Raw genomic sequence first — 11384 nt, forward strand, 5'->3', positions numbered from 1 at the left:
GGCGGAGGGGAGGAGACAACGAAGGGACATCTTCTTGGAGGGCGGGAAGCTGATCTCGGGGACTACAATTCCCAGAAGCCCCCGCGGTGAGAATGCCTCTCTCCATATACATACATGAATCAGCGTGGCAACCCGTGACAGGCATCCTATCTTTTCTGGAGGCTGTGCTTTCTAATCACGCCCGCTTTTGGTCGCTATTTGGAGAGATGACGCGGGATATAAATATAATAATGCCATGATAATAACAGCAACCACTTCCGGAGGAGGGAAGTGGGATTCCTCAATGACGGCGGAGAGGAGGAAGTAACCGGGTTGTTGTGAGTTTTCCGGGCAGTATGGCCGTGTTCCAGAAGCATTCCCTCCTGACGTTTCGCCTGTATCTGTGGCAGGCATCAACCCCTGAACGCGCCTTGTGAAGAAGACTCTGTGAGAGCTTTGTCCCAGGGATGCCTTAGGACTGAAATGGAGGCTCACTGCAGTGACACGAACAAGGAATAAGTAGGAGAGACATATTTCAAGCGACATACTTGGAGGAAAGGAAGGATTGTGCTGTTAAAAGAGGGCCTTGGGAAAGAAACCAGAAGACTAAGGCAATACAGATACAGAGAAGAGGAAAAGCAGTGCGGTTCGGGAGTTCATTTCTGTGAACCTCAGGCATAATATTTGAATTTTTTATATTGTGTAAATGCTATTTTAGACTGTAAGTCGCTCGGAGCGACTAAGAAATGAAGTGAAGTGAATTATAAATAAATAAAAAATGGAAAATTTCCATCCCTGTTCCACATCACATACAGAGGAGGAGCTACATAACTGTATGGACTGTGGGAAATGTTTCATGGGGAGTAGTTCTCTTACTGAACATCAAACTCATACAGGAGAGAAGAAACCATATACATGCGTGGAATGTGGAAAGAGCTTCAGTCAGAGTGTGCACCTGCGTCTCCATCAAAGGACCCACACAGGGGAGAAGCCGTATCAATGCACGGAATGTGGAAAGTGCTTCAGTCGGATTGACAGTCTGCATTCCCATGAAAAGACCCACACGGGCGAGAAGCCGTATCAATGCATAGAATGTGGAAAGAGCTTCAGTTGGAGTGATGGTCTGCATTCCCATCAAAGGATTCACACGGGGGAGAAGCCGTATCAATGCATGGAATGTGGAAAAAGCTTCAGTCGGAGTGACGGTCTGCATTCCCATCAAAGAACTCATACGGGGGAGAAGCCGTATCAATGCATGGAATGTGGAAAGAGCTTCAGTTGGAGTGGACAGCTGCGTTCCCATCAAAGGACCCACACGGGGGAGAAGCCATATCAATGCATGGAATGTGGAAAGAGTTTCAGTTACAGTGGACACCTGCATTTCCATCAAAGGACCCACACAGGGGAGAAGCCACATCAGTGCATGGAATGTGGAAAGAGCTTCTGTCAGAGTGGACAGCTGCATGCCCATGAAAAGATCCACACAGGGGAGAAGCCGTATAAATGCATGGAATGTGGAAAGAGCTTCAGTCACAGTGGAGATCTGAGTACCCATCAAAGGACCCACACAGAGGAAAAGCCGTATCAGTGCATGGAATGTGGAAAGAGCTTCAGTCGGAGTCACAGTCTGCGTTACCATCAAAGGACTCACACGGGGGAGAAGCCACATCAATGCATGGACTGTGGAAAGAGATTCAGTCAGAGTGGAAATTTACGTTCCCATCAAAGAAGCCACACAGGGGAGAAGCCATATCAATGCATGGACTGTGGAAAGAGATTCAGTCAGAGAGGAAATTTGCGTTTCCATCAGAGGTCCCACAAACGGCTAGAGGAAGAGACCTACCTTTGAGGTTCCTAGTTCTGCTAAAAAAAATTCCCCAGACAAGAGTTCCATCCCTCCACAGGCAGGCAAATTTATTTATTTATTTATTTATTTACAGCACTTATATTCTGCCCTTCTCAGCCTGAAGGGGACTCAAGGCAAATCACAGAACACATACACCGCAAACATTCAATGCCATTAGACATACAGGACAGACAGACAGATAGAGGTGTTGAGACTCAGCGTGTGTGAACCTGAGCCTGAATCTCTGATTGTATTGCCTAATGCTGATACAAATGTTTATGTTAATGTTGATGCTAATGTTGATGGGCCTAGTTTGAATAGTGAGGCTGAAGTGATCAATGAGGACAAGGCTCAAGATGGAGACACTTTGGGCAGTAAAAATCCTACGGACTTTGATTTAGAGACTTCAAGGGAAAAGCCAAGTTCTCATGAGAAAGTTTCTGTCAGACCGAGAGAAGAAAATTCACTCCCTTCTCCTTCTGGCCCGAGCTTGCAAGATAACTTGACACCTGGTCGAGTCAATGATAACAGCCGCAGTTTGGAGATAAGCCAGAACTGCAGGGAGGCTCAATGTTTATGTAGGTCCGAGAGAATCCGACAACTGAAACCAAAGATTAGAGTTAGCCGGAATCAGTTTTTGGGATTTAAGAGTGACCGTAAGGGAGATTTCCTCAGACCAAGCATCGTTTAGTTTCAAGTACAAACCTCCTGGGTTTTCCAGTTTCCAGTAGTCTGGTCTCTAAAGGAATTTCTGGCATCAAGTGAGATTTAGCAGGGGCTAATCTGTTCATGGATTTCTATTGAGAGTTTTCTAGACATTGCTGCTTGGGATTTTCTTCAAGCTTTCTGGACATTGCTGTTTGCTGTTTCATTTTGACTTTTTAACCTTTGGATTTCTATCTATTTTATATTCATCAATCAATAAAAAGAACTGGATTTTTCCTAAACCAAGGTGTGGTGTATTAATGACAAGAGGGCCCTGTTTCCTGCTCTGGAGTGCAACAAGAATTATTTGTTGACTTTGGTGTCCTGGAGGTTATGCTCAATTCTGGCCACAGGGGGTTCTGTTGCTCCATCTTCTATGAAGACGAGCCTTTTATGATCACAGACTTTCTTCCTGTTCTTTGATCGCCAGCTTCTTAAGGTGTCGTGAAATGCCTCCCTGCTTAAGCGGTGCCTAATTAAGCGGTGCTCACAGCTGTTTTCAAAGTACTCACCCCGACCCGGGCTTGAACTGCCAACCTTTCGGTTGTGAAGGATCTATTGCTGCTGGTGATTAACCCAGCTGTGCTGGAAGCAAAGAGGAAGGCTGCCACCTTGTTCTCTGTCGTGGACAGGAGTCTGTGTGGCCTGGCTTGATTGCTGCTGGGGCAAATACCCACAGAGGAGGACTTCTCAGTATAACAGCCATTTTTGAAGGGTTTAACCTGACCTCTTCCTCCTCAAGGAGTGTATCACAGACTTTGAGGATGATCTCTGACGGCTTGCTGAAATGAGTAGAGATGAGATCTTATGATAAAAGGATTCGGGAAAAGACTAGCTCTTTGGGAGCAGATAACAGCGTACCTTCATACTGTTGTTTTTAATTTATTTACTTTTGGTTAATTATAAGCACATTGCTATTGTTATATTCATTGGGTTGATTTGCTTGTATGTTTTCATTAAGGCATTGAATGTCTGCCATTTTTTGTTTGGAAACCACTTTGAGTATTATTATTATTAATAGTAGTAGTAGTAGTAGTAGAAGAAGAAGTTGTTTTTGGACCTTGACTGACAAAAGCAGCGGCTAGCAAACAAAGCCAATGGAAAAATCTGTCATTTTAGAGTAGCTGTGTTTGAATACTAGTATGCAAAGGGATTTTGCAGCACCTTAGAGGCTGAGGGTACATCTACACTGTAGAATTGATGCAGTTTGAGATCCCCTTGACTCCTGTGGCTCAGTGCTATGGAATCCTGGGAGTTGTGGTTTGGTGAGAGGCCAGCCCTCTTTAGCAGGGGAGGTGGGAGACCTTCTAAAACTACAGCTTTCACAGTTCCTTAGCATTGAATCATAGCATCTAAAGTGTGCCAAACTGCACTAATGTCACAGTGTAGATCAGGCCTGTGCAACTCGGCAGTAGGAAGGACTAAATTAAACGAGGCTAAACGTCCTCTTCTTGCCTGACATTGGCTATCCCTCTGATCTGTCATGCTAGAGGCAGCTCTATGATGCAGAAATATTAGGCACTATGTTCACTGTAGAATTAATGCAGTTTGACACCCCTTTAACTGACATGGCTCAGACTCTTTGGAGTTGTGGTTAAACAAGATCTTGAGCCTTCTCTGCCAATAAGTGCTGGTGCCTCACCAAACTACAGCTCCTAGGATCCCACAGCCTTGAGTCCTGGTCCTTCAAGTGGTGTCAAACTGCATTTATTCTACAGAGGGATACTCAAACTTGTAAATGAAGCTGTATAGGCTACAAAGAGACTTTGCTTTTAAATGTATGAAGTGGAAATGAATTAAAAGAAAATAGGTTTTAAAATAAATCTGAGAAACAAGGATGCGTGCTTTAAGGCACTGCTTCTTAAACTGGGTTCCCTTCATTCAATGTTGTCATGAAAAATTTGACAACAGTAAAAAGTTTTGGAACTCTATTTGCAAGGCTTGCTAAACAGGCTGCTTTTCCTTTTATGAAGTACAGCTGAAGCATTTTCTGCAGAGTCCACTGTAAACACTGCCCATTGTTGCCACCAGATTTTTGCAAATGTGTAGGTGTTCAGAAACCTTTTACTATTGTCAATTTTTTCATGACCCCAAACATTGAGCTAAGGGATCTCCATTTGGGGTTGGGATCCATAGTTTCAGAATAAATTCCTTAAAGATGGCAAAAAATGAGGCAACATGATGTTTCTCAGGGCCCTCCCACACAGCCATAAAACCCAGAATATAAAGGCAAAAAATCCCACAATATCTGCTTTGAACTGGGTTATCTGAGTCCACACTGCCATATATTCCAATTCAAAGCAAGTAATGTGGGATTTTATTCAGCTGCGTGGAAGCGACCTCAGACTGTTATAAATAAATCCTCATATTATGACTGGCTGAGTTAACAGTTAGTACAAATTAGGCCACCACTAGAGGTCAGTAACTATCAGTTGCTTTTTTGACAATACTTTTGCAGTTACTCTTTGCCTTTCAAGTCTACAGTACTGCAAAATGCACCTTTAAGAGTCACCATGTGGCACATGTAGTGTATGAACCACAAGGGCAGAAGGCTGCAATCCAAGGTTGCCAGGAGGCAGAGGCAGGTTGATGGGATGCTGAATTAATGGTAAATGAAGGGTTTGAATAACCAAAGCTGGGGAAAGTATTGTTTATGCTTTCCTTTGCCTTATAATTTGTGGAAACTGATGTAGGAGCAAGGGTATCTCATGCCTTAATTTCCACTGAACAATAATGAATCTGCGTCTTTGAGGCAGAGATTCCAATTTCTCAGTTTTCTGAAAAGAGACTCAATAGGAAATCTGAAATTCACATTTTGGTCATGTCATTATTATGACCAACCAAAATATCACTAAATAATTCTCCACTATTTTCCATCAGGCTTATTGATCTAAGAAAACAGAGAAATGGCAAAGAAGGGAAACAAAGAAGTTCCAAAATTAAGCAAGATATTCTGACTGGGAAGTCTGAATTTGATTTGATTCTCTCTTCCCCATTTATTAAAAAATATAATTACCCAGGTGCATCTAGTGTAGAATGAATGCGATTTGACACCACTTCAACTGTCATATAACTCAATGCTATGGAATCCTGGAATTTCTAGTTTGGCAAACCACCATACTCTAAAGACATTGTAAAGCTACAACTCCCATTATTCCATAGCATTATTTTTACAGTGTTGATGCTCTCCAAGTATACTCAATATGATCATATTCCTCCATTATAAAATAAAACAGCTCTACTTGACAAAATACCTGTCTTCTTAAACAATTTATTTCTGGAGTCCTCCAAATTTGTTAGGTTATGCACCCAAGTGACATCTAATCATTCAAATAGCCACTCTCTAACAGAATATTTTCTGTATAGTAAAACAATGTTTATGATAGTTTATGAACTACCAGATTTTTCATACTCTGATTTTGAATTTCCAACAAGTTCAATAATGTAGACAGCATCTCAAAAGGTATCCTGATACCCACTAGTTTTCTTTTTATAAGTATATGTTTAATGTGCTATTGAAGACTTTCATGGCCAGAATCACTGGGTTGCTGTGGGTTTTCCAGGCTGTATGGTTATGTTCCAGAAGCATTCTCTCTTGACATTTTGCCCACATCTATGGCAGGCATCATCAGAGGCTGTGAGGTATATTGGAAACTAGACAAGGGAGTTTCCAATATACCTGTTGAAGGTCCAGGGTGGGAGAAAGTACTCTTGTCTGTTGGAGGCAAGTGTGTTTCCAGTCATGAAACAATCAGGGCCAGCTAACACCTACCAACAAAGAATTCCCCCAGGCAAAAAGCAGCTCGGCCTTGAAGCTGCAGGGGTTTGCAATGCAAATTAAGGTGATTAATTGCAACATTCACACTTGCCTCCAACAGACATGAGTTCTTTCTCCCACCCTGCAAAAAGGCTGGCACCCACTTTGTCCATCTTTCGCAAAGAACCCAGTAGATCAGACCGGCATGCTTATACAGTAGATCAGACCAAAGTCTATCTAGTCATGTCCTTTCACACAGTGGCAGCCAATGCTTATTCAAAATCCATAAGAAGAGAAAAGAATCTGCAAAAAAAGTTGATATTGAGAGATACGTTTGATTCTGGAGATATTACCTAAATCCTCCATTAATTTGTCCATTACTTTAAAGACATCCTCTTTGATGGCTGTAGCCAATTTTTGTGTCAGGGCTGTCCACAGCTCAGGTATATGACTTAGTACAACTGGCCCTCCACATTGATGGGTTTAGTTTTTGCAGATTCAATTAAAATGTGCTCTCTAGGTCATCTAGTGTGACTTAAAATGGAGGTTTACCATAAAGCAGGCATGGACAAACTTCAGCCCTTCAGATGTTTTGGACTTAACTCCCAGAAATGCCAGCCACTTTGCCAGCTTTTAGTAATTGTGGGAGTTGAAGTCCAAAACACCTAGAGGGCAGAAGTTTGCCCATGCCTGCCATAGAGTCATGCTGACGGACCAAAAGTTTCCAAGAGGTAATTATCAGATTAAAAAATAAAAGCTTACCCCTCACTTTTTGCAGAGGTTCTGCATGCCTAATCCCTGTGAATATTTAGGGTTGCCTGTGTTTCCTTTTGTCTGTGTTAAATTTCCCACTAGACTCGAGTGTCTTCATCATCCCTCCTGCTGCTGAGTGTACCTAAGCTCTTGCATTCCAGGAGTTTCTGGTGAACAAGAAATGCCCCAGTTTATCAAGTGGACTAGCTGTCATGAATCAAAGAAGCCTAGCATGTTCCCAGAATAGAAATGTTCCATATTAATGACTCCATTAATTCATCAATACCCTACCCTTGAAGTACTTTTCCAAGGTTTGCTGCAAATGGATCCAAACAACAAAAGAGAGCATAAAATAAACAAAACAGCAACAACAAAATGTTAAAACAGGACAAATCCATTTGCTCGAGAATGCTATTTTATTTTAAAGGGAAAATAAAATACCTTCAGGCACTAAGCGTGCTTCCCAACATTTTTGTTGTACTGTATAAGCATGCTGGAGATGTGGATGACCCTTCAGGCACAGCAGGCTTGTGGAAACATATATTTTTCAACCTAATGCTATTGGCTCTACCATGTTTGGCTAAATGGCAAGTGATTGTGGGAAGTATAGTTCAAATCATCTGGCAGGCCAAGGGTTTGCCATCTCTAATGTATCTGAAGGCTCACCCATATTTTCATGAACCCATTTGGAAATCAAACAGTTTTAAATTTCAGGATCCAAATAAGGACCAAAATACTTTAAAGTCCCAGTAAGCAAAAAGGAGTTGCGTCAACACAGATGTTATCTGAGCTGGAATGAAACTGGTATCAATTTGTAAAGGTGGACATTCTTAGGTGTCTGTTTCAGCCTAACATGCCATAGCAAGGAACTGGGGAAATATTCCAATTCCTGGGGAGACAGTGGTTTGAGCTATTCTTGAATCCCTGCTTGACCATAAAACCTACTGGACAAATCATATTCTCTCAGCCTTGAAGGAATACAAAGATAAACCTCTTCTGAATAAATCTTGCTGAGAAAGCCCCACCTTAAAGGTTAACTTAGTATCACCATAAGCCAGAAATGACCTGAAAGCACACAAGAGCAACAATTACAAATCATGATCACTACATGCTCAAAATAATAAGACAGTAGATGCTTCCTTATGTTCTGTCCCAATTTGTCACTGATCTTTCTGCTGTTTTCTCAAAATGTGATTAAGAACAAGCCAGACTCTGTTTTCATCTTGAGTTCAAGAGAGAGGACAGGGAGAGGTTGAAGACTACCTCTGGAGGGAAAGGGAGAGCATTTCCTTGTTCACCAGATTTCAAGAATCCTGCAGAATTTCCAGGTTATGTTTGGGAATGGGAGCAAGAAGCTAAAAACTGACCCGAGAAATTGCCAAAGAAAGTTAGGGAATGAAGAAATGATTGGGCAGAAGAGATGCTTCTGTTCAGGAACATTTCAAAATGTGCACTAAGTGTTTGAATTTGTAAGGTTGTTGGAAGAGCAATTTCATACATTCAATATTCTTGGTCACACAGGAACAATGCAACACGTTGGGTTGTTGTAGTTTTTTTGGGCTATATGGTCATGTTCTAGAAGTATTATCTCCTGACGTTTCATTTGCATCTATGACAAGCATCCTCAGAGGAGGCAGCACGTTACTTTAAATTGTGGGATTGGTGACATCACCTAAGTCTGAGTTGTGCTAACTGTGTATGCTTGTTTGGCTTTTGAAAACACCAATAGAGTCAGATGTTGTTCAGATATTTAAGCCTCCAGTCCTACACAAGCATAGGACTATGCTGGCCAGGACTTATGTAATTGGTAGTTTCAAGAATATCTGGAGGATATTGTCCTAAATAAACATCACCCTTGAACAGGTGATGGAAATTTAGGGTGCTGGTAATTGGCACTTAGAAAACTAGTCTATACCTGATCACAATCCCAGCCCATGCCAGAGCTCCCTGTCAGCCGTGGCCACCCCCAGCTCTTTCTAAGTCACTTCAAGAATACCATCCATCCATCTTGCCCTTGGTCTACCCCTCTTCCCTTTTCATTCCATTTTCCCTAGCATCATTGTCTTCTCCAAGCTTTCCTGTCTTCTCATTATGTGTCCATACTACTTCATCCTTCCCTCCAGTGAGCAGTTGGGCTTTATTTCCTGGAGTATGGACTGGTTTGATCTTCTTGTGGTCCAAGGCACTCTCAGAAATTTCATCACCAAACTATAAATCTCAGGATGCCATAGCATTGAGTCAAGGTAGTGAAAGTGGGGTCAAAAGCAGGTATGGACCAACTTTGGTCCTCCAGGTGTTTTGGACAATTAATGTAGGGGTTACTTTAACCTCTGGCTGGCTAGTAAAACTGAACTACTGTCACAAAATAATAAATGTCTCATCAACATGAAACATTTGGAAAGCTCTGATCTACACTGTAGAATTAATGCCGTTTGTCAACAGTATTGAATCCTCTGAGTTGTAGTTTTACAAGGTCTTTAGCCTTCTTTGCCAACGAGTGTTTCATCTTACTATACTCCTAAGATTCTAGAGCAGACATGGGCCAACTTGGGCCCTCTGGGTGTTTTGGGCTTCAACTCCCACTGTTCCTAACAGCCTCAAGCCCTTTCCTGTTCTGTGCCTCCAAGGGGGTATCTACACTGTAGAATTAACATAGTTTGACACTGCTTTAGTAGCCACTGCTATGATACTTCATCTTGTTGATGGGAAGCTTCCCACCGGAGTGGAAATCATCTATTGGACAGATGGCAAGTTCTTTAACCTCAGCAGACTGAAAGCCAAAACCAAGATTACAACATCTGTTATAGAACTCCAGTATGCTGATGACAACGTCAGCTGTGCGCATTCAGAAGATATACAAGCCATTCTAAACACCTTCGCAGAAGCATATGAGAAGCTCGGCCTGTCATTGAACATTGAGAAAATCAAATGCTCTTCCAGCAGTCACCAGCCAATCCATCTGCAATGCTAGAAATACAGCTTAATGGTGTAACATTAGAAAATGTTGACCATTTCCGCTACCTTGACAGCCACCTCTCCACCAAAGTCAACATTAACACCGAAATACAACACCGCCTGAGCTCTGCGAGTGCAGAATTCTTCCAAATGAAGCAAAGAGTGTTTGAGGAGCAGGACATCTGTAGAGATATCAAGGTGCTTGTTTATAAAGCTATTGTCCTCCCAACCTTGCTATACACCTGCGAGATGTGGACTGTCTACAGACGTCACATGCAACTCCTGAAATGAGGAGTTGCATGCTGCCTCCGGAAAATCCTACAAATCTCTTGGGTAGACAAGCGGACAAATGTCAGCGTGCTGGAAGAAGCAAAGACCACCAGCACTGAAGCCATGATCCTCCACATAAACTCCGCTGGACCGGCCACGTTGTCCGGATGCCCGACCACTGTCTCCCAAAGCAGTTGCTCTACTCCGAACTCAAGAACAGAACGGAATGTTGGTGGGCAGGAAAAGAGATTGAAAGATGGGCTCAAAGCCAACCTTAAAAACTCTGACATAGACACTAAGAACTGGGAAGCCCTGGCCCTTGAGCACTCCAGCTGGAGGTCAGCTGTGACCAGCAGTGCTGTAGAATTTGAAAAGGCATGAGGAGGAGGGTGAAAGAGAGAAACATGTCAATAATAATAATAATAATAATAATAATAAAATACAACAGTATATCAACAAAAAAGCAAGCAAATAAAATAATATAAATAATATAACTAAACATATAAGCAATAACACACGAGAGATTTAAAACACTATGGCAGGGCCAGATGTAATAGATTAAAATTTTAAAACACTGGGCGTGTACAGGGTAGGGTATGTCTAGACATGGGGGCTTTAGAGAGTGATGTAGGGAGATCAATCCAACAGATAAAGTGCTTCAGAGGACATATAGAAGGAAATTGGTCAGATCGGGCATTATTTCCTTTATTCAGGGAAGGCACATTGGAACAGCCACGTATTCAAGCTCCTCCTAAAGACTGCCAAAGTGGGGGCTTGTCTGACATCTTTAGGGAATGAGTTCCAGAGTGGGGGGGGGGCACCATAGAGAAGGCCCTCTCCCCCGTCCCCACCAATTGCGCCTGCCAAGAGGAAGGCGCGTCAAGCCAACCCCGACCGGGACCACCTTCCACCTAGAAACCAATGCTCTCACTGTGGTAGAAGACGCAGATCAAGAATAGGGCTCGACAGTCACCTATGGACCCACCGCCAGGACACCCATCTTGGAAGACAATCCTACTCAGACTACAAGGGATCGCCTAAGTAAGTAAGTCAGTGCTATACAGGGTGAGGCAGCATAACTTCCTTTTTTAAAATGCGTGACATTCAGTCGGTTGAAGA

At 42.6% G+C, this 11384-nt stretch overlaps 1 protein-coding gene across 1 annotated transcript; it reads left to right on the forward strand.

The window, feature by feature from the left end:
* The first annotated feature begins 1 nt into the window (after position 1).
* LOC132769032 (zinc finger protein ZFP2-like) lies at positions 2-3459 on the forward strand. The gene has a single exon (XM_060765598.2). It carries the CDS (start codon positions 758-760, stop codon positions 1826-1828), a length of 1071 nt encoding a protein of 356 aa, XP_060621581.2. The 5' UTR covers positions 2-757; the 3' UTR covers positions 1829-3459.
* Positions 3460-11384: the final 7925 nt, after the last annotated feature.

Source organism: Anolis sagrei, chromosome 2 (genome assembly GCF_037176765.1).
Source record: "Anolis sagrei isolate rAnoSag1 chromosome 2, rAnoSag1.mat, whole genome shotgun sequence".
Classification (NCBI taxonomy): domain Eukaryota; kingdom Metazoa; phylum Chordata; class Lepidosauria; order Squamata; family Dactyloidae; genus Anolis; species Anolis sagrei.

Coding starts and splice junctions, on each gene's coding strand:
- LOC132769032 (XM_060765598.2), top strand. CDS start 758: ATGGAAAATTTCCATCCCTGTTCCACATCACATACAGAGGAGGAGCTA.